We start from the raw sequence: 23,367 nt of genomic DNA, 5'->3' as shown, positions 1-23,367 counted from the left end.
GAGAAATTCGATCAGGAGAGCATCGGTGCAGGTAGTCAGTCTATCATCTTCTTAAGTAGTTAATCTTCCTCGATGCGTCTAGGGAGCGGCCTGAGTCAGCTGACTTACTCCAACACTTAAAGGTTTGTTAGGTCTGTAAGTTTTAATATTATCATCCGAGAAATGTGCCTGAAGTCAGTGCATGGTGGAGCTCAGGACAAATAAAAAAAAAGTGAAATGGGTGAGAGTTCAAAGAACAGTGGAGTGTATAAATAAAAATACTATGTATGTATGCTCAAAAACATGTGTGCGTAAATGACCTAACTGATGATAAAGATAGGAAAGTAAGAAAAAAAATTAAAGATAAGAAAAGCATCTGTAGGAAGAAGGAAGGAGGGAGCCCAAGGCCACACGATATGGACATATTGTGCAGCAACACATGAAAATATCCAAGTGTTGACAGTCGATAAGCCCATTCTTTCTGGCAACAACAGGTCGGATTTCAGGCTCTTGAAAGCTGGTTTTAAAAGACAAAACACGGTACCACAAAACGACCCACATGAGAGGGATAGGTCCTTCGAACCAGGTTCTTAAAAAAATAAAAATACAAGCTAAGAGAGCGTAATATGTAAAAAAAAAAATAATAAAATAATAATATAACAACATAAGTTTTTTGCTCCCTAAGTTCAAGGGTAAAAATACTTCTGTGGAGATGCGGGGTATCGATCCCCGTACCTCTCGCATGCTAAGCGAGCGCTCTACCATTTGAGCTACATCCCCTTGTGAAGTGTCTTTCTTCTAATCTTTATTTCTATGGATACCACGCGTGTCTGTTCTTGCTGAGCTTAGTTTATGGTGAGTTTATGTTGCCCGCAGCGTGACGCTCACAGCAGCATGGCGATAACGGCGACTCGCCCTATATTCTGTGCGACGAAGATAGTTCACTACATATTCCGACCGACTCCAGGGTCAAGTTCCTTTTAGGAATGAAGTGTTGTTGACATCAGAATGAGTAGGTGACCTCCTCTTACAGCACTTAGAACCTTCCATTTGTTCGGTTTTTATGATTAATTTTCACTGCGTAGTACAAATCCTTACTTTCTGGGGCATGTGCCAGTGAATTATGTGATTTAAACTCTGACAAAAACTTTTCAGACTATAGAAAGAATATAATAGAATATATATATACACAGAACACATTCTACATGCACTGTTGGGTGCTGTTGTCACAAGCAGCATCAACCTGTCAATCTGTCTTCAAAGAAATCACGAGAAAGATGACTGGACAGCAAGCAAGATGTTTATGGTTGTACTTGGCTTCATTTAAAAGTCTGTACATATCGTCGTTAAGTGCTTTAGATACTTTTCATGTTAAATATGAGTCGGGCTTTCTGAAAGCAAACACATCTGACAATTAGAAAATAATTTGAAAGCTTTTGATTATATATTTTTCTCTTTCTGTGGCCGAAACTTGAGTGCTAAAAGGACACTCGAGTTTCGTACGGTGTTTCGAACTGTCATGCACTCTTTCAAAATGTTTTGAGTCAAAGTAAACACTACTCACGAATGGTGTGCCTGTAAGTCTGTATCAGCTGATATTTTATTTAAATGGTTCTGGTTTGAGGACTTTTACACCCTTGATAACAGTATGTTGTACGTGAATGAATGTAAGTGTTTCGGTCAGACGACTCGGCAGTTCGGACAAACAGGCAGAAAATAGGTTGGCAAACAGGAAAAGGTTGGGTGGTTCTGTCATAGCGACAGGAATAGGCAGCCAGACAGTAAAGCAGATCGTTGCAGATGACTGTTCACGGTCTCCTTGTGTCGTACTGCAGTCGACTGGGTTTTTTTTTCCAATCTTAATTCAAGCTTACATTTCCAATAAGCATCTGTGCATCTTCTCCAAATGTTTATTGACAGCTTTTATTTCTTAGATTGATGGCTCACTCGATAATAGCTGTGACAAGAGGACCCCGATGAGTAAGCAAGAGTGCGAGCAAATGAAACTCATGTGTGCGGAGGTGCACATCTGTATCTGTGTGTGTTTATGTGTTCGTACATGGCGGGAAGGAGATGCAACAAAAATTTATAAGAGATAAGTAGAGTTAGGGTTCAAAGGTCCCCTTTTAGCGCATCGCAACGTAATAAACGCACTTGTGCGCCTCGTCTGTCTCTAACTACGCAGGAAGCTGTTGCATGACGAAATGTCTGCAGCTGATTCATCAGAACGAACACGTATGCAGACAGGCATTTTGTACATATGTACACAAACATGCGCACATCTACGCCCATCACTTACAACACAAAATCACATCACGCAGGAAGCAGAAGCAGACCGACACAACCACACAGGTATACCTGGTTACAATAGTTTCTGTCGTAATAGCTCCTTCTCTTCAAAAAACACAAAGGAATTATTCACAAGTGTTCTGGAGTTTTATTTCTTTTTGTTCCTGCTCGTTGTAATTTTAGAAGAACGCACATGTTTTACAGTCGTCTTTGTGACAGAGGGGAGTCCCCATCGTGGCAAGCTAGTCTACTGTATATTTCACAGCAAACTATGCTCGGTAAACAAGGGGCTGGTAGAGATGATGCAAACATTTAATTGTACACCCCAGTCAACAAGGTGGGAAGACGGAGGGATGGGCCGAATCAGTTTACGTGCTGCGTGCTTCACTGCACTCGCGTCCGTCTCGCCTCGCTCCTTCCAGCACGTAATGACACTAGAGTCCGAGTATAGGGCCCGAGCGCCTTATGTCATCTCTAGCGATGTAGGAGTCTAGTCACAGCAGATAATAGATAAAAAACAGATAATGTCTACAGGATTGTCAAGCGGATACCACTCAAGCCCAGCGTCGTTGTAGGAAATAAAAACCTTGAGCCGAATTTTTCCGTTTTGTACAGATTTACATCCAAACACACAATGGGCATGTGAAGAAACCATTATTTATTATTTTTTTGTTGGTTGTCCTTTGTGTCCGAAAAAGACGATTTGTGTGACTTCTTTGCGTTAGTGGCTTACATAAGGTGTGCAGACATCTGTGTTTGTTAATCTGTACACATCTGTGTGTGAGAGCTTATGTGTGTGTGTGTGCATGGCGTGCGTGTGTGTGTGTGTGAGAGAGAGGAAGAGAGTCTGCATGTGCAAGTGCAGGTGTGTACGCCTCTGGAGACTGACAGTAACACCACAGTAGATGTTGGCTTCTGACCAACTCGCAAGACCTACGGCCATACATGCAGGTATATATATAAAACATAATAACTTCTGGCAGTGGAGATAATAATTAGAAAAAAAAATGATGTGAAAAATCAAACACAATACAATGAAAAAAAAGCCCAAACAAAAACATAGCTACTGAACGACGATCACTTAGTTTCAACTGACTGACATGTGATCTCAGAAAACGAATAGATAAGGTGATGTTTAGTGAAAACAGTGAGAGCGTAAGTAATTTATGTCGTGAGATTTATTTTCACCTTCATTTCATCCTATTTTTTTCTGTTTTGTTTTTTCAGAGAAGTTTCCAGGTTAAGAGTGTAGGAGCATTCTCTAAGACATTTACTGCCTGCGTACCTCCTGAACATCACATGGACACACATCGGTTTACAGTAGGGAGGCATTTTCTAGTGTTTCTGCAGAGGATTCTTTCGCCAACAAAAATAAAGATTGCTTCATTAGACAACAAACAAGCAAAAACCATTGTGGGTGGTGAGGGGTGCCAGGACTGCCGAAAGTCATAAACTGTCCCGGATCATGGGATTGATAATATATTTCCGTGACTGTCTGTTCCTAGTGTGTTGTCAGAACCGATTGGTCACAATGATTATTTCGACTTAAGCACTAGATTCCCTGTACTCAGCAGAAAGTAAAAAGAACGAGTAAAAACCCTTGCGGTTGTTATTATAGTACTCGCGTTATTTTATATTTTCCAGGGAACGGATATTTTCTTACGATCGTTTGCAGGCAGTTATTAACTAAAAAATAGGGACGAATGTCTGACCAAGTTTTTTTTTAATCTTCAGGTAAAGAGTCTGTCAACCTTGTTCAAACTTTTGTCCATATTTTGGGTTGAGAGCGGCCTTCAAGTACATTTTCATAGATGTCACAAGTGGGACACCATTGATATATATCTCTGTTCTTTTTGAAAATATTTTTGTAACAGTTCTTACAAGGAAATTTGGGATACACACCCACCTACCATATGAATAGGCCACTGATTGCTTGTTCCGTCACGATTTGCATGGGGTTGAAAATAACTATTGTCTGCTTACTAACAGGCTTTGTTTATTTTGACAATATTCTTTTAGATTATCATTATTCGTTACATCCGCACTTTCTGATACTTTTTGAACCTTTTGGTTGCATTAATTAATTATGAAAGACCCAGTTCCTTTTCTGTGATGCTTGTGGCGGAGGCTGCGACTAGTCACTCGGGGGTTTACATTATCACCGAATGTGTTAAAGCTGCATTACTGTCATCTACGAGACTCGCGTTGTCTCCCTTTACGAGACAACTCTCGGTGTCTGGGACCACGAGTCGTCCGTCCACAGGCAGGTGAGTGCGTAGTTTGAAAGTTAAACTTTGTGTATCAGGAACATTCAAACGATAATCTGCTGGCTTTGCGAAGTTACGGTATCTACTATTTCCACCTAGCTAGTTCATACACCACATCTGGGGTCCAGACATCAAGCACATTAAGTTTCCCCCCACGTGACTGCGCGCCATATTTTCGTGCACTGAGGGAGATGCGGGTGTTTGTTTGCGGACTACTGTCTACTATAAGCCTCAACCCTATCCCTACTCCAGGATTTTTGCAAATTATAGAGATGTCAGACCTGGAAACACAAAGTGTAATTTTAGCAGGACTTGAAAAGAAACCATCGGTTGTTAATTTTGAGAGAAAGCTAGATCTGTGATCAGCGTGTTGCGTCCTCCTTGTAACAAGCTCGCGACATGGCGGGTAGGCAAAGGCCTTGGGCCCTGAATCTGAATACTTTCAACTAGACCTTGTGTTGGTTTGACAGCTTGGCATGAGACTATTTTGAAGCAGACGGTCGTGAGAAGTAAGTCACTTAAGAACCCTACTACAACAAACAATTTCATGACTTCTAGGAAGGTTCAAACTTTGTCGAAACCTTTGTTAGATCAGAAACTTGTTAGTGTCAGTTACATGGACCAGCGATTTGAAACTTTCTCATGTAGAGAATGATAGTAAATCACTAGAAAAGTGTTCCATGAGAATTATAAATCACTTCAATTTTTAAAAGTCGGATCAAAGTTGTATTTTAAATGAATTAAAACAATTTTGTGAATAATGATTTTTTGTATATTAACAGAATTGAAGGCACAAATTTCTCATTAAAATACAAATTATAAACCATTGTATAGACAGCATATATAAAGATGAAAGATTGTATAAAAATGAAAACTATTTATAATGCTAAAAGCACGTAGAAAGGTGGTGTGACTGCACATACCACAGTGGGATACAGAAACCTGCCAGCTCATCGAAACCATCGTGACTAAGACTTTTGCCGTATGACACGACAAACTGCATTTACTTGAGGTTTCCTGACAAAACGGCGAGGACTCCTTGTCGGAAATTAATCGTGCGACAGGGGCAGGGATTTCCTTTAGTTGCATGGCTTCTCGATCTCTGTTGTCATGTATTTAGTGTGTAGTACAGTAACTTTATAAACTGTGATGCAGGCGACTTCCTTTTCATCACGCCGCTCTGAACTTAGAATATTAGGGAAGCCCGCCTGAAAGTCGTCTGAAAACCACCAACAGAACTTCCGTTAAAAGTACCTGCTTGGATGGGTTGCCATAGCGACCTAACCCATCCCAGTATAACTTGTTACTCGAATCTCAAGAATGTCCTCACTAGCGATGACAAGTGTATTCGTTCACACGCAAACACACGCAAACACACGCACGTGCGCTAACTCAGTTTCCACCCACCACGTACCCCACCCTCGGCTGTGCCATTGAGATGCTTTTTGTACTAGCTGTCAACTAGCTTTGACGTAGATCGAAGACCAAACTCTAGAGACATCCTTGAAGTGAACTGTCTCATCAGCAGGCTCCTGTACGTAGGAGGTTACACGAGCCACTCGAGGATATGTTCCGACTCGAGGGATCTGAAGTTAGCTTTACTTTCCACTTGCTACCAGTTGAGAGTTCAAGTCTCTGAAGAAATTTGTAGGTTTATTACTTCATATTAACTTACTTTTTAAAAAGTTGTCTGGCACTATTTCGAGTGAAGAATAAAGAATAATCATTTGACAACAGCGACTATAACATTTAAAAAAAAACCTTAGAAGTGCACTTATTCTGTTTCCTCTCTCCATGTGAGCAAGTAGGTCATGTCGGATAAAAATTCACACTAAGAATGAAAAAGGTTGGAGGGTGGGCGAGAAAATGACCTCCTTGGGTTCTGAAAGATTGTGCCATCAACTTTGTGTCCTGTGAAAACACGCGCCTTTGGTCTAGTGTCTTGTTCGTGGAATCAACTGACTGCACCTTTCGTGACACTTAACGGAACATAATCGTCATCCCGCTGTGAACACAGGGTTGTCTTTGTATGTTTTTACTTTATGTGGACGCAACAGAATCTGAGGCAAGCAGTTCCGGCTGATACCCGGATTTGATCAACTGCACGGTTTCGGTGCCTCTATAGAGAAAGTGATCCGGGTGGGGACAGACTATTGTGCGACCAACGAGTAGATGCAACATTACAATGCTCCACTCATCTCTCTCCCCAGTTACACCTGCCCTGATTATTTCTTTGAACTTCCTTTACATACCAGCTAGACAACTCCGTTCCTCGTCAGAATCGTCTCCTTACTCTGCCTGTCACCAGAACAACATATGATCACAGGATTTTTAGTTATTGTGCAGCGAAACAATGGAACTCTCTCTTTACATATCCGCCACCTGCCCAACTGAATCCTGGAAACGCACCTCTTCCGTAAGCATTATTCCTCTAACTCCACAATGTTAGTCCTTTCTCACATTCCTTGTCCGCTTATTCCCTGCTCGTCTTCCTTTTCAAAATCACGATACTCTGGATACTTGTTATTTAGTTAATGCGCTTTACACATTTTTGCATTATTATTACTATTGTTACTGGATAATTAAATCTCGTTTTCCATGAGTTTTCACACAACAGTCTTAGCGTGGAGACTGTTTTGGACCTCTCTTGCTGGTCTAATTGTGTGCGTGCTGTACTGCTATACATCCGGGTAGCTGTATTGATGGAGACTTCATTCTTTATTACCTGCATTGCTATGACAATGTCGAGATTAATGACAATACAGAGATAATTAGATTAAAGCTAGTGGACAGGTCAGTGCTTGCTGCTTTCATATCTAGATAAAACCGTTTTGCTTTTCTGAGTCTGCAATGACACGGCAATGAAAAAATAAGACCCCTCTGATTTCCCCAAAACAGCTGTGATATTTGAATCCGTTTAAAAAGACTTTGTTTCCTTTTCAGAACCGCCTTGAAACTGAAACTGGGCCCAGGCTGTTGGCAACGCCACTGGACGCGGCATCAGAGGCAACGAAGCCATCAAAAAGAGCGACGTGAGGTCAGTGAAAAATTTCCAGGTTACTGCGAGCTTTATTTGTTTGTGTGGTTTGTGTTACCGACATCATCCTTGCTCACAGATAGCACCAAGTGATGTCATACGAAGACGTTAGGCCGGGGGTGGGGTGGGGTGGGGTGTGATGAGGGAACCAATTTTAAGGTCATTATTAACCAGACAAATATGGACCAACATTTTATCAAGTTTTTTTCCTGCATAATCATAAGAATCTTTGCCATGTTTGACCAAAAATTTTCACAAAAAATTGCCACATTTGGTCAAGCGTTTGATCTTTATAGCAGCATGTGATGTAAGCAGCATCTTTACCAGAGGTACGCTGTCTACTGATCGAAGCTTCTGTGAAAGTGCTGATGTCTATTGTCCAAACTTTGGTATCTCTTCCATTTAAAGAGCTGTTTCTTTGCCTCCTCTTCTTTACCAGCATGCTCAGATGTGTTTAAGCGAGTGGAGGAGATTGGATCCCACCATTTCTCTAGCGAATATGTACATCAATACACCGAGTACAAAGAGTTCATTCTCCAGTGCACTAAAGAAACTGTACTTTAGTAACCGAGTATCAACTATCCATCATTGCTCTAATTGTGATCTGTACTCCAATGTACAAAGTGTAAAATATACACCAGTATACCGAGTAATACAATGTGCATCGATATAGTAAGCCTAAACTGTTCCTTCATCTTCCTTGGTCACGTTGTGCGTGTGCCACATGATCACAAAAGTATGCCTGTCCACGTCTAGTCACGTGATATTGGTGGGCTCCAGACTCCAGTGGCTTCAGGATGCACTGTCAATAGGACCTTGTGCACAACAGAAAGGCGTGTTCCATCAGTTGTTCGACTGATAGCCACTCGTTATGTTTGTAACCTTTGACAAGTCAACCACCTTCAGTGAGAGAACGAATCGTGAAAAACGACCCCACGTGGTCCCTCCTCCCGTGGTTCCTTTAGTGACGTTACTTTACGTGATTCTTGGATGATGTGACAGGGGAAGACAGGGGGCGGGGTTTAAAGAACTGTAGTGATATTGCGTTAACAATGACTAAGGTTCCGTTAACAATGACTAACAGAACTGCAGCGACTGAAACTCCCACCATGACTTGTTTCGTACAAAGTCGTTGGTGATACGTTCTCTGTATGATATCCGGAGCAGCCTCCTTAGGTATTTATTCTCGATTGCGTGGATTCTTCTTTCAGTTTTGACGAGCGGAGTCCACGTGTCACATCTGTAGAGCAGGATCGGTACTACCAGGGATTTGTACAGCTTGTACAAGGTAGTGAACTTGTCTGATGGCGGTGCCAGAGCCGATGTAGCTTAACTATTGCCGCTGTTGCTGTTGGTGACAGCGACGACTTCCCAGCTAGTCCTTGTATGTTATCGGTGTTACACCTGCAGAAGATCCTTTACCACTTCTGTCTAAAACGTCAACTTACTTTCTTTTCCTTGTATGTTGGTTATTACAGGCAGGACTTTGGCTGGCGTGCAGCCACGTGACCACCGGTCGCCGAAGAGCTCACTCGACCAAAACTTTTAAAAACCCCACAAAATAAACAACAACAACTGCAAATTTCACCTTTCCTCGTCTGAGGTTCGAAGCGTGGTGGGTGTTGACCACTTGAATAGTCGTTCCCTGACCGTGTTTTCGTCGGGCGTTAAAAACACAGTCAACCGCTGATTGGAAGGTGTGCGTGAAGACAAGATGTCGTAAGTACCTTTCTGGGTTTCTTCTGTTCAAAATTCGGCTTTCACAAGTTTAATCCGATTTTGACTGTTTTAAATAATCATAAACAGTTGTTTTTTCTTTTTCATTGTTTCACGACGAGCACGATTTCTACTTTCATCTGCATGATATCCTTCGCATGTCCTTTACAGCATGTCATTTTTAAAAAAATAAATTAACTCTTCAGTTGACAACAATATACCATAACAAGGGTAATTAATTCCTTCATCTGACAGATAGGGGTTAAATGTGGAGTCTGAAACTTAATTTTACGTTAATGATGATGATTACTAAACAAAGGAAACACGAAGAGTCTGGTTAGCAAACCGTCGTCGACGCTCAGTTGCTTTGTGGGTGGAGGCGAGGCTGGCAGAACAAAGGAGATGTTGGTGTTGGAACGGTAACAACGGTAACAAGCATCAGGTTGCCATGTGCTCATCTCTTGAAAGGCCATCGTAGTAAACGAGACTTCATGCCTAGAACCCTTCTGTGTTGTGGGGTGAGATGGTGGTGTCCAACCCGACTATACATCGTCCCCGTTGCACCCTTTCCGACTTCTAAACAGCTTTAATTTTTAATTTTTGAGTCTGTTTCCATTCCTCGTTGAAAGAGGCAGTTTTAAAACACAGAAAAGGCTCCTTTGATCGAAATTCTTATCGTTTTGTCGCTCTAATTAGTTGTCTATACAGAACTTTGGAACATATGGAGAATGATCGTCTCATCTTGAGTCTCACGTCACCTCTTCGACTTGTAATGTGGTTTTAGACGACATCTAGAACAAGAATAAGTTACAAGTCATACTTTCTCCTGGCCGTTCTTAACAGACTTAGAATGGGACACACCTATGGCATTCCCACCTTTTACGAGGCGAATCCCACCAATTCGTCCTTAGTGTCCATGATACTTTACTGTTCTACGTGTTTTAATTACTTGGCTCGGTGTCCAGAGTTTTCGCCAGCAGTTTCTTACAGCAAGCTAAGTTGTTTCCTTGTTTACATCCACTCCGCCGGCAACTATTGTTTTTGTTTTAAAGATTGTAAAACTCTGCCATCAGATTTAAGGATTTATTCACAGCCTCTGTTTTAACAATGGTCTTTTCGGAGGAAACAACACTATTTTTTTAACGAACTACTTTCCCCTTCATTAATTCCCCCTTTTGCTGGTTCTTATTGCTCTTTTGGTGTTTTATTGTTGGATCACTCGGTGTTCTTGCTTTTCACATCTTTAGTAGAATATCTCTCTCTCTCTCGCCGTGAGACAGCCCTAGTTTGCTGGAACGAACACAGAATAACAAATAAATCCAGTGTTTGCCAGCACCTTTTTTACAATTTGCGCATTTACGTCCTCTCTGCCGGCATCTTTTTTTCCCCTCACTCTACTATCTGATTTAAGGTTTTAATTTGATTCTATTCTGTTTTAATAATGGCCTTTTCGTAGGCCACAACAAATTTTAAAATAAACTGCTTTCCATTTTAATTAACTGTTTTGCTAACTTATTCAGCTTTTTTTAAATGGTTTTAAAATTAAATCATCCGGAAGTCTTGTAATCTTTCGTTGATGACGCGGTGTAAAACTCAAGCAGCGTCTTTGGAACAATAGAAGTAGTTGTGGTAAATCATTTTTCCATTCTTCCCACCACCCGAGATAAAACTTGTTTTAAAGAACAAAAGATTATATAACAGATGATTCTTCTACTTTTTTTTCTGCAGAAGTTTATATTACCTTGCTAGCCTTACAGTACGTTCCCCGATCTTTTAAAAAAAACTTCCTAGTGTTGCTGTCGTTGGCCTGTATTTTATTATGATTGGAGGCCAGATCTCGACGGGCAGTTGGCTACAGTTGGCTACAGGTCCGTACAGATTGGTGTCGAAGGGCATTGAAGCCGGACAGAACTGGAGCCTACATTCCTGCAGTTTATGCTCTGGTCTTCTTCATCCCTTGGCTCCATTTGTTAGTTTGAAGGGACCTCCAGCACTGCACCTGCCTTGCTAACGGATTGAGAAACCCTAGTCCAAGAACATTTTAGTCATTTCAAACTTGTTGCTGTTTTCTTATCAACTTGATCATCATCTCGTTATCAAGTCTTATACTGTTCACACAGCTCTTCTTTAGCGAAGCAGGGACTGTCTTCATCTGGGCCTTGGGCCATGCTGGTATTCCAGCCGATATTTGAGCGGACGAGGCCGCCAGTCTCCTGGTCAGCTACGACCACACTCCTGCCGGTCTTTCCTGCTGTCTCCGTCTTCTGCGTCCTGCAAGACAAACGTAGGTAGTCTTGTGCTGAGAGTAGTAACAGCTCTGCCGTCCATTCTGACCTTTTAAAGCAAGGGTGGTGAAAGGCCATTAAAAGATTCGTAAAGTCCAAAGCAACCGCAGATAGGTCTCAAAATTCAAGAGATCTAGATTGTTTTCGTAGCATAATAAATTATTGTTCAATGAATGATAATAACTTAAATATGAGCGACAAGCAAGAAACGTTCATTACGGGATAGACAGGACACATACAAGTACATAACTGGACAGACATGTACATGTATGCTTCATGTCGACTGCTCGTGGTCCGTCCGTCGCCTCTGTTGCTTTTAATCAGAAGACAGTGAGTAGTCGGCAGGCTGGGAGTGTCCACCATTCAAAGTGTCAACGTGCTGTGGCGAAACTAAGGCTTGATGAAATATTGCAGGCTAACTTTTAAACTGAGAAGTTTGTACCGCCCGCAGATAAAGTTTTATATATATATCCGAATGGCCCTCAGCAGTAAAAAGGTTTCCAACCCCAGTTTTAAAGGGTGAAGCTCGTACTTGTTGCGCTCGATGTCGGGCACAGTTTACAAGTAAATACCTTTGGTTCAATGCCCCGTGCTTCAGCAGATCCGCATAAACGTTTTCATATATTTCCTTGGTTATCGTGTTTAAACGTATTTCACTCGCAGTTTATCTGTACTTTCTATTTTGTAATTTTTCGGGTGGCCTCTTTGGAGCCACAAATACTTTCATTGGGTTGTTTTACCTTTAGTCTCATTTATATATAACGTTTGTTGATGTATTGTGCACTTAATCACAGTTGTTTTGTTTGACTTGTATGGCTACATCTCAAAACCTCGCTGTCATATAGCCTTCGCTGCTCATACAGCATCAAATAATAGCAAGCTACTAACCGTCCCGATTCTCATCGTCGTAACGTGCAATCGTCTGCATTTACCAAACACGTTAACGCCAGTCGAACCACAGAAAAATCGTCCTCACATGAGGAGAGCACTGTTCATTTATGCAGAAAATTTTCTTTGCCCTTTAGGGTTTCGGCGATTTTGGGAGGCTGGGCCTCCTTCTCCAAACTCACGAGCAGCAGCGACGACGACTGGGTGGACCGGTTGAACCACATCTTTACTGTCATCTTGCTGGCAATCTTCGCTCTCTTTATTTCGGGTGGTCAGTATGTGGGCAACCCCATCAAATGTTGGCCCACCGATCAAATAGATGGGGCCCGTCTGGCCTACGCCGAGTCGTACTGCTGGGTGAAGAACACCTACTACATCCCCATTGAAGATGACATCCCCTCGGAACCCTACCGGCGCGATTCGGAGTTGACATACTATCAGTGGGTTCCCATCATGCTCCTGTTCATGGCCTTCCTTTTCAAGTTCCCGTGTCTGATCTGGCGCATGTTTAACGGCGGCTCGGCCATTGACCTGGACAAGATCGTCAACATGACCATGTCCACACAGTTCGGCGACCCGGCCAAGCGGCAGGAGACCATCAAGCACATTTCGCTGTACTTGGACCGCTGGCTGGAGGCTCACCGCCAGTATACCTTCAACGCCCTTGTACGCATGCGCCAACGCGTGTCCAAGGTGTTCTGCTTTCTGTGCGCCAAGCGAGACGGCACCTACCTGACGGGGCTCTACATCTTCGTCAAGCTGTTGTACGTCAGTAATGTCATCTGCCAGTTCTTCATTCTAAACAGTTTCATGGGCGGCTGGTACTCAGTCTATGGCTTCACGGTCCTCAACGGTCTGGCCACTGACCACAGCTGGCGCGAGTCACCTCACTTCCCGAAAGTCACCCTCTGCGACTTCCAAATCCGGCAGCTGACCAACGTCCAGCCCTACACAGTACAGTGCGTGTTGCCTATCAATCTCTTCAACGAGAAGGTCTTCATCTTCCTCTGGTTCTGGTTTTGCTTCGTTGCCGTGCTGACTGCGGGCAACTTCATCTTCTGGCTGTGGCGCGCGCTCATCCGCTTCAACCGCGTGGCGTACATCAAGAAGTATCTGCGCATCCTTGACGAGCTTCGTGGCGAGGCCGACAAGAAGTTGGCGCGGCAGTTCGCTGACCAGTACCTGCGTGACGACGGCATCTTTGTCTTGCGCCTCATCGCCAAGAACTCCAACGACATCCTGGTGTCGGACCTTGTTCTGGAGATGTGGAAAACCTACAAGAACAAGCCCATGATCCGCAAGACCTCGGTCGGCGATGACGACTACACCAAAGAGCTGCCAGTCTGATACAGCCCGAGCATTAGATGCATATGTAAACATAATTATGCCTAGTCTTCCATTGTCAGTAATTGTCAGCAACGAGTAATTGTTGGGAGATCTGATTGGATTAGCGATGTAGGTTTCCTGGCATTGCCTTGTTGGAGAGTTACTTTTTTGTACTTTGAAATGTTTATTGTTTGGCACTGTAAAATGTTATCTTTAAATCATATAGTAGAGGTTCACATGAAAACTATTTTTACACTTGTAATGAAAACTGGGAGAATGAATCTCTTTGTATGTTAACAGTAGTTAGAAACTTCATAGAATCGCCACCTTGCGTGCGTACTTGTTCGCCTCTGTACCGTACAAAGAGTTCAGTTTGTTTCTCTTCCCATATTTCACTTTTCATGACAATCACATATAAATAGGGTTTGCCCTTTGGTCATATCTGCAATCTGTTGTTTTTGATTTTGGTGAACATTCCCACCACACTTATTCTTTCGCCTTTAGCGGGCATACATGTGTTTGTCTGTGTGTACGCGCAGGGCCACCCTTGACCAGAATGGAGAACAAGGGTTATAGAACGGATCTTGTGCTCACGATAACCACCAAACATGACCAGTAAAATTCAAGTGTGCAATTCTACCCCATATCATAGCTGTCATCTCTGTGAAGCATTTCATTTTTAATTATACACCTCCCTCCCCAAGTCGCACACTAAACCACGGATGGAATTTTTTAAAAATTATATGCCAAAGCATAGTCACTATAGGATGGTTTTGGACACATGATCTGTCATCCCCATCCATCATGTTAGCCGTTAACCCCTCGCCCCCAGCTTGTCCCCCGCTTGTGTGGTTAATCCTTTCCATATATGTAGCCACACGATATGTCATGAAACTGGCGGCGAGTCCCTCCAGTAGCTCGGAGGAGGCAAAGTGTTTATACTTTCGCTTCTGGACAACTTCCAACCCCGTATGGTTATTTTAGCCAATAACTCACTTTTCGATATATTTATACTGTGCATGAACTTCTTGTAACTGTGGCTGACATGTTATTATTTGAGAGTTGTTCGTAGTCTCAACAACACATGATGTCTTCCACTTGGCAGCCGTTCAGTATATCCAGTCGTTAGTATTAGTATTTATAATCAGCCCGAGTTAATAATGTAAAGACTGGTAAACAAAAGAAACTTATATAATTATACAAAAATACGTTGGGATAACAATGCACAATAATATACCAGAAATCTCCTGACAATGTTTGCCACTTTTTACATTTTTGATCGATGTATTCTGTGTTTGACAAATTATTGTACGAGGTGTAGAGCTGAACTGTGACCTATCGACATCTTGATGTAAGAACAGGATGTCATCTTCAGAACAACAGTCCTGCCATTCCATGAACTTATCGTCTGTTCTTTGTTTTGTTGAACCTGCCAGAGGGCTTGGATATGGCGCTACATGTTCACTTTATTATTAGTATTATTAATATTGATACTCAGTCGGATTACGCTTAACGCTGTTAATGTCAGATGCAATTACTAATATATATAATCAGTATTATTTTATGTGATTTTATTGTCAGTTAGTGCTGTTATTTTATTTTATTGTCAGTCAGTATTATTCTGTTATTTTATTGTCGATTGTGTCGAGACATGTATCAGATTCAATTCTCTTCTCCACACACGTGATCGTTGTTCTACGATGTTTTTGCTGTATACACAACACACGACTTTTCTGATTAATGAGATAAAGCTAGTCACGATTTGTTCACTCATGTCTTGTGCGTGATATATTTTCAATATTAAAAAAAAAGTTTCTACAGAACACCTCTTCGTTTCCTTATCTTTCGCCTCTCCCCACTACACACGCTTTTGCGGCCTGGACAAGGTTGTTGATGTTTCTGGAGCTGTTTACAAGCAAAGACTATGTCAACGACGAGGACAACATTATTACATGTCAACTACACTCTGTGCGCGGAAAATCCAGTAGCTTTTGGTATACACAACACATTCGCTTTTAACTGTAAAGGTAGGGTGGGAGGAAATAGGGAGACCGTTGGGGAAGATGTGCTTAACATCATCGCCATTTTGATTACACTTGCAGTAAGAGACAGTAAGAAAGAACATGAGACGTTGATTCAGTTTTATTGGTAGCTTTACTGAAAAAAAAGAAATAAAATTTTACAGAAGTATTACCAGACCTCTATCCTAAACTGTCATTCCGCTCATTAGTGACCGAGGACTAGTCGGCCAAAACAACTCTTATATGCACATTTCAGACCGTCCTTAATGCTGACACATTTTAAATAATAATGTGAGTTTGTCACAGAGTTCTCTACAGATTTTACTTTGTATCAAGACCTGTAAACATCTGTCAATGATACATGACTAAAATTTTGTTGTTTTCACATTTAACATTTTTGTTGGAAAACTAACAAATTCTTGATTAAACTAATCCGCTGAGTCTATTTTTCTGTTTGTTTCTTACTACTCGCTTGGTTTACTTGATAAGCAATTTGAAGAATTACATAAAAGGCATCTTTTAAGTGCACTGCAAACAGTTACTTCAGTAGTTTGTTAAGATTAACAGTAAATATTTTGAAACAAAGAGGCCATTTATATGAGCTGTGGACTTTGACAATGTAAATAACTAGGAGCGTAAAAGAAAATAATTAAACTTAAATCAGCTCTTCTGCCTAAGTTTGTTCTGTGCATCATAACTTTTCTCTTTCAATTAACTAGCGCATGAAGTATCTGTAGAGTGAAACACAGACATTAGACAGAAATGTCCAGATGAGGTTAAGGGCATCAGACAAGTCGTTCAGAATAGGGGAACATGGGGGTTGTGTTCCTCCTTGTATCGTGAACCTCGGGGAATGAGCACGCGAGGATGGTAGGAGGGTTGCAGTTGTCGCTGCCTCATGGTAATCACACTCTGGGTACCTCTACCAACTCACACCGACATCTACTTCACGACCACTTACACTAAATTGCTAATCATGATACAAACGACTCAGAGCCCCCAGCGCACGTCTCCAACAACTCAAAGCAATCTAGTGTAAAGAAAGTTATTAATGATCAAGAGTTTTACAAATCATTTTACAAAAGATACAATAGCTCCACATGCCGACCTAACCCTCCGTCAGGTCCACGTTGGTGTAAGTGGCCAGCGATTCCTAGTCCTAACTGATTCCATGGAGATAGAGGGCGGTGAGACTTTACTGGGATGTTGTCCATCCTGACGTCTTACGACCGTCCAGGGCCAACCACTGTGTCACCAACTTGACCTCACCTCAACTCCTAGCTCCTACACACATTTACCCATTGCACCTTATGATAGTGCGTTTAATAGCGCGTCCGCTCGATCCGTTAGGGAAGGGAGACCAACACTATAGCCCCCTTCCTAGTTATCATATGACGGTGTGCATGCGCTGACAGGATCAACGCCATCGTCGCTGGCTTCGCCACCTACACCAAGCTGCAGGGTAGCAACGACGACGACCGCGCGGACCGCCTGAGCCACCTGTACACCACCACCATGCTCGTCATCTTCGCAGTCTTTGTGGGGGCGGGCAGTACGTGGGCACCCCCATAGACTGCATCGCCGCCGCCGTCGCCAACGACGGCGCTATCAGGTGGGTAGGCTTACTCCTCCTTCTCTCCATCATTTCGCTCACTCTGTCTCTACGTTTTCCTTATTTTTGATCTGACTTGATTTTTGTTGGGGTTTCTCTTGCATCTTAATCACAGTTAATTAACTCTCGTGGTAATCGTAAATCACTAGTGGGTGTCCAGTATGGGTGAGCTGTGTGTTCGCAGGTCCTACGCCAAGACGTACTGCTGGGTACACAACACCTACTACGTGCCCATCGATGACCAGATGCCGGATGAAAATGAGAAGAAGCAGACGCTGAGCTACTACCAATGGGTGCCCATCATCTTGCTCTTCATGGCGCTGCTCTTTAAGCTGCCCTGTATCATCTGGAGGCTGCTGTCCGGCGCCTCGGGTGTCAATCTGGACAAGGTGAGCAAGTTTTTGGGTGGGGTGCGGTAATACCTACAGGACTTGTTCCTGCGTGCATGCACATTTTTTTTATTTCACTGGGGGAGGGAAAAGGAGGGACAAGGTGAACTAGACTGTGACTTTGGAGGTGGCGCGTGCAGCGGGTGGGTCATGTTGATAGCACGTGCGTCCTGTGGCAGATCGTGACCCTGACGCTGGAGACGCAGCTGGGCGAAGGAGGCAAGTACCCGGAGACGATCAGACAGATCGCCAGCTACATGGACCGCTGGCTGGATGCTCACCGCCAGTACCAGTGGAACATCATGGTGCGGATCAGACAGAAGGTGAGAGAAGCATCCGGCGTGTACACGGCTCGTGAGGCTCTAGTTAGAGCAGGAGACAGCCATTCCAATGTTTTCTTCGTTTTATTAATAGTAATAACAACATATCCATTACTTTGTTAACGTTGATCTGTATATTTTGGAAAATTTCTTTCAAACTGGAAAACTTGAGATTTTTGTGTTTTAAGTGTGTATGGAGGGATGTGACAGGCATTCAGAACATGTTAAGATACTTCGGCAAGATGTCAGCGTCGATTTTCTCTGTCCTGTGAGTCACCACTAACCATTGCCGTCTTACTTCTGTTAAGCGATTTGACTAAACCCCTAATGGTGACAGGAATTCATAACAAGAATCATTTGCTTACAAATTTCTAAATGGCTTGTCTCTTGCTTACCTATACCTGCAATGTCAAATCATCTCAAATCTTCAAACCTGATCTTCTTACAGATCTCACAAGTGTTCTTATTCTGCTTTGGCAAACGGCACGGTTCCTACCTGTCGGGGCTGTACATCTTCATCAAACTGCTCTACTGCATCAACATTATCAGCCAGTTCTTCATCCTCAACAGCTTCATGGGCAACTGGTACTCAATGTTCGGCTTTCACTTGCTTTCCGGCCTGTATCACACGCGCACCTGGGCGGAGTCACCGTACTTTCCCAAGGTAACCAGCAAGATGGCTTGTGTTCTTGGACCGCGGTGAGTGACGGCAGAGAGAAGTGGGATAGTTAGGGTATCTGCCGGCTACAACGGTCAGTTTTGGTACTCACGACACTGATAGAAAACCCTAATTGAAAGAGGGTGGGACATGGTCCTTACCTAGGGTCTCAGATCACCCAGTGGTAAGGACAACATGCGTGTGTGTGAAAAAGAGAAAGAGCTTACGCGCTGTTTATAGAGCACCTGTGTTTAGAGGATCATTGAAATTCCGAACTTTTGTCCCTACGTCTGCGGAAACAATGACACGGGGCCTCAAGACAACGTAGCTCACTCGGTGCTTGTCTGTGGTGTCTGCAGGTGACGATGTGTGATCTCAAGATCAGGCAGCTGCAAAACTCGCAGCCCTGGACCTTCCAGTGTGCCTTGCCCATCAACCTTTTCAACGAGCAGATCTTCAGCTTCCTGTGGTTCTGGTTCGTCATGGTTGCCATCGTGACCTTGTCCAGCTTCTTATTCTGGTTCATCAGGGCCTTACTGCGAGACAATCGTGCGCAATACGTCCAGAAAATCCTCAAGGTATTTGGTGAAGTGAGGATGAGAATGTGGGTTGACATGAGTCAGGAGGCGAGCAGCCATCGTTGTACTGTGATAATGAATTTTCTTGCAAATAGTCTTTTTAGGGTTGTTATCAGTCAGTGATAACTGTCAGTCGTTTTAAACAGTCTTTCCACTCTGAGATATATCATTCGCTCTGCCAAGTCTAGTGAATCAGTCAGATTTGTCATCTAGTCTGTCACCCTTGTCAGAGGCCTTAGGCGGTGTACATGTATAGATGGTTTGGTGTATTAAATACACAAGCGAACAGTAACCCTGTAAGGCGCTAGTAATAAAATTCCTGACTAGTAAAGACGAACACTTGAATACTGTAGTTATTTAAACAAGCAGTGAGGAAGACGATGGGATAAGAATATGAACGCAAGTGTAGTAGCTAATCGTCAGGATAAAATAGCTTGCTTTTTCATTATTCAAAAACTAGACAGCTGCATATTACAGATATTAGAACTAGACAGCTGTACATTACAGATATTAGAACTAGACAGCTGTACATTACAGATATTAGAACTAGACAGCTGCATATTACAGATATTAGAACTAGACAGCTGTACATTACAGATATTAGAACTAGACAGCTGTACATTACAGATATTAGAACTAGACAGCTGCATATTACAGATATTAGAACTAGACAGCTGTACATTACAGATATTAGAACTAGACAGCTATGTGTTACGGACGTCAGAACCAGACAGTTGTACATTACAGATATTAAAACTAGACAGCTGTACATTACAGATATTAGAACTAGACAGCTGTTCATTACAGATATTAGAACTAGACAGCTGTGTGTTACGGACGTCAGAACTAGACAGCTGTAGGTTACAGATATCAGAGCTAGACAGCTGTATGTTGTAGGCGTCAGGGGAGCTAGGTGGCGGAGAAGAAGAGCGGCGCCTTGCCATCAGATTTGCAGACAACTACCTGAGAGATGACGGCATCTTTGTTCTGCGTGTCATCGCCAAAAACTCCAACAACGTCGTCATCACAGACTTGCTTGTGCAGCTGTGGCGCCTGTACAAGGCCAAGCCGCTCGTTAGAAATGGCGCCTCAGTGGACGAGGTGCTGGTGTGACCGACGACTGCAGTGACGTCGTTGTCGCCGTGTCATCTGGGATGGACGTTATAATCTCTTTGGAACAGCACGATGATGCGAACTGCAAGACTGCAGCTTAGAGTGATGTCCCTTTGATCAAACTTTGGTGACTGTTTTTATTTATTTTTTGTTCTGTTTTGCGTTGCTTCTGATCAGTTAATATTTTTTGTTCATGTCCACGATTAAGTGTGTGTGAAATGCTCTTATGAATGTTGTTACCTTACACAGCTATCATATCAATTTCGCCACATCTTCAGTTTCTTTCATATAGATATGCTCAAGGTACTTGGCAAGGTAATAAAATCGTAAGTTTAACAGAGCTGCTTCACGTTCACCAAGAGAGGGAGAGAGAGAAAGAAAGAGAAATAGACTCGGCAACATGAAATTAGAAAATATATGGATCGACAAAGCGATGTCGAAGTCGATGTAAACTGACGTTCGAACAAGGGAAGCTTGTAGTGTTGAAAGGATAATTTCCTGTGCTGTCTTGTACGGCTTATGCTGCTGTAAATATTTGGGCCTTTTTTTTTTGGCCTTGTCTTTACTTGCAGTTTCCACCTTTCTGTCCTTTTGGCACCATCCTTAAGACGTTGCTGCTTTTGTCGTTATATCACAATCGGTAGATGTTTCCTTCTTCTTGATTATCTTTTAGCACTTTCCACCCCTTTTTTGTTCCTGTTGGCTCCATCTTTAGGACTACCTTTGCTTTTTGTTTATGTTCGGATCACTTTAAAGGCTTTCTTCTGTGTGTTTTTGGAAATCATCTGGTAGACTTTCTGGAACTGTTTCTCCCTCGGTTGAGATCACTGGTAGGAGCTTCCGCCATTTTGGATTTTTTTTTTGGAGATTATCTGGAGTGCTTTCCTTTGTTTGGGAATTGGTCTGTGTGATCTGAAAAACTTGTCGCCGTTTTAGCTTTCATTTTTTAATGATGATGGCGTGGACGAGGCCGACTTTGCTTATGCTGGTGATAATATCGATGATGATTTATCGTACAAAACCTGGGTTGTTGTTCACTCTAGCATGGGTCCACCTTGAGCGATCTGCTCCTCCTGACCCAAGGGAGAAGCCGACAAGTGCGCATGATAAGACGTTGAATGACACCAAAGAATTGTCGGGCGTTAGCTGCTTCTGGAGCCTGTAGAAGTCGCTGTCGCTGTCGGAATAGGAGTGATGCTCAGACCTCTGACCACCGTCTCCGTGCTGCTCCGCACTGACTCTTGAATATAGAGAGAGGGAGGATAGGGAAGGGGAGATAAATTGGTGGTGTTGACTGAGGGGCCAGCAGCTACGGAAACTCCATCACCATGCTAGCTAGGTGCGACTGCCTCGTATGAAGGTCAGCGAAATTTGGTAAACATCAACATCAACAGCGAAGTGCTGACGGTACCAGCTGAGTGGGATTTTACTTTGCAGGTCTAATCGGTCACGTGACGTATTATTAGTGTCCTTTACACCAGGGGATATGACTCGTAAATAAGGGTGGAGGGACGATGAGCTACAACAGTCTCGCACAGTTTCGAGGTTCACTTTTTTTAACAAGTTTATCACGGACAAGGGAAATAAACTGTCGCGAGTTGAGGCCGTTGAGCGCATTGACGCAGCTGCTTGACAAACTGCTGACTGGGCTTTACAATGATGTCGGAGGCAGACACAACATTCACACAGACCAGCGGGGCCTTGCTGCATGTGAAAGAAACGGTGAGGCACTGAAGTGTTATTTTAAAATATAGGAACTGAAAATATAGAGTATCGTGTTTGGAAGATGAGATTGGTTGCTTGTATTTTACGTCGTGTCAGCAAGACGGCAACAACTGGTGTGCACTTTGTCCCGTACCTGACGGCTTCGAACGTACCTGCGATTAACTACAAGGTGTGCACTCTCTCTCTTCCCAGCATACATCACAACACACATATACATACACTGCACACGTGCGCGCACACACACAGATGTGGCAAGAGAAAAGAATAAGAATAAATTTGTTGTTTTGCTCCTGACAGTTTCGCCGTGCACACAGCTGCATCAACGGGGATCTGGTTCTAGTGACAGGTAGCATCACCGCTACCTGTCGGCCAGCATCTGTCAACGTTCGCCCGGCGCTCCCACCAGCCTCCTCTCGCACGTGGGTCTGCTTGTGTAACCTGTCCCGTGACGACGGGGGCGCTCCGGGCGCCGTGCGCAGCCCCAGCTGCAGGTCGTGCCATGCACGCGGCCCCAGAAGTCGTGCATCCTCAGGCACGCGGGCCCTGAAGCCAGCCTGCAAGCACCCGGGTCTCGGGTAACCACTAGCTCGGTGCACCCCGGGTCCGTGCTGGCGCTGCCACGTGTTTCGTAACGTCGGACCCAGCGCAGCCACCTGCTGGTGTTGTCCAAATGCGCAGATTAAGGAGCTGGGAGTCGGGAGCTGAAATGCCAGCAGTGGCAAATTGCGGAATGTTTTAGTAGTTTGCCCCAACCAACAGCAATCATGGGAAATGCCACGCTTGTCGCGTGCAGCCCACCGGCAACAGTGAACAGTCCATTAGCTCGTTCACTGAGCTGGATGGATGTAGTTGCAGACCATCAATCATGAAAAGTTTTGGGTTTTTTTTTTCTCTCTCTCTACCCCCTGTGGGTGTTGTGAGTTAGCTGTCGTCAAATGTGTCTCTGACTTTATAGGTTATTCCCATTTGTCTTTACGATCGTTTCTGGGAGAAAGCTGGCAGGTTGAAAGATTTTAATCGACTACAAACAAAAGGGCCTGTATGTTCAGGAAGAATAAAGTACTCATGGATTCTCCCATCAACCTGCCTCGGCTAATGTCTTGCTGAAAACAAAAGGTGAAGCGCAGAAAAGTTCAAGATACGATGAACCTTGCACACTATAAG

General features: G+C 43.3%; 1 protein-coding gene and 1 non-coding gene across 2 annotated transcripts; one reads left to right on the top strand and one right to left on the bottom strand.

The window, feature by feature from the left end:
* Positions 1 to 686: 686 nt before the first annotated feature.
* On the bottom strand, positions 687 to 759 carry Trnaa-agc. Its single transcript has one exon. It is a non-coding gene; the product is annotated as a tRNA-Ala (tRNA).
* Positions 760 to 8,513: 7,754 nt separating this feature from the next.
* LOC112559880 lies at positions 8,514 to 20,809 on the top strand. Its single transcript, XM_025231387.1, has 9 exons — positions 8,514 to 8,860; positions 9,051 to 9,291; positions 12,599 to 13,802; positions 17,275 to 17,420; positions 17,605 to 17,809; positions 17,989 to 18,132; positions 18,578 to 18,793; positions 19,147 to 19,365; positions 20,263 to 20,809. The coding sequence occupies exons 2-9, from the start codon at positions 9,287 to 9,289 to the stop codon at positions 20,476 to 20,478; spliced, it is 2,355 nt and encodes a 784-aa protein (XP_025087172.1). The 5' UTR covers positions 8,514 to 8,860; positions 9,051 to 9,286; the 3' UTR covers positions 20,479 to 20,809.
* Positions 20,810 to 23,367: the final 2,558 nt, after the last annotated feature.

The sequence above is a fragment of the Pomacea canaliculata genome, linkage group LG1 (genome assembly GCF_003073045.1).
Source record: "Pomacea canaliculata isolate SZHN2017 linkage group LG1, ASM307304v1, whole genome shotgun sequence".
Classification (NCBI taxonomy): Eukaryota; Metazoa; Mollusca; class Gastropoda; order Architaenioglossa; family Ampullariidae; genus Pomacea; species Pomacea canaliculata.
Note: the sequence above shows the minus strand (reverse complement) of the source record. Positions and strands in the feature narration are given on the sequence as shown.

Bases quoted from the DNA above. Each gene is read 5' to 3' on its own strand.
- LOC112559880 (XM_025231387.1), top strand. The intron at 13,803-17,274 runs GTCTGATACAGC...GCTGCAGGGTAG, and splicing joins ACTACACCAAAGAGCTGCCA to CAACGACGACGACCGCGCGG. The intron at 19,366-20,262 runs GTATTTGGTGAA...TGTATGTTGTAG, and splicing joins ACGTCCAGAAAATCCTCAAG to GCGTCAGGGGAGCTAGGTGG.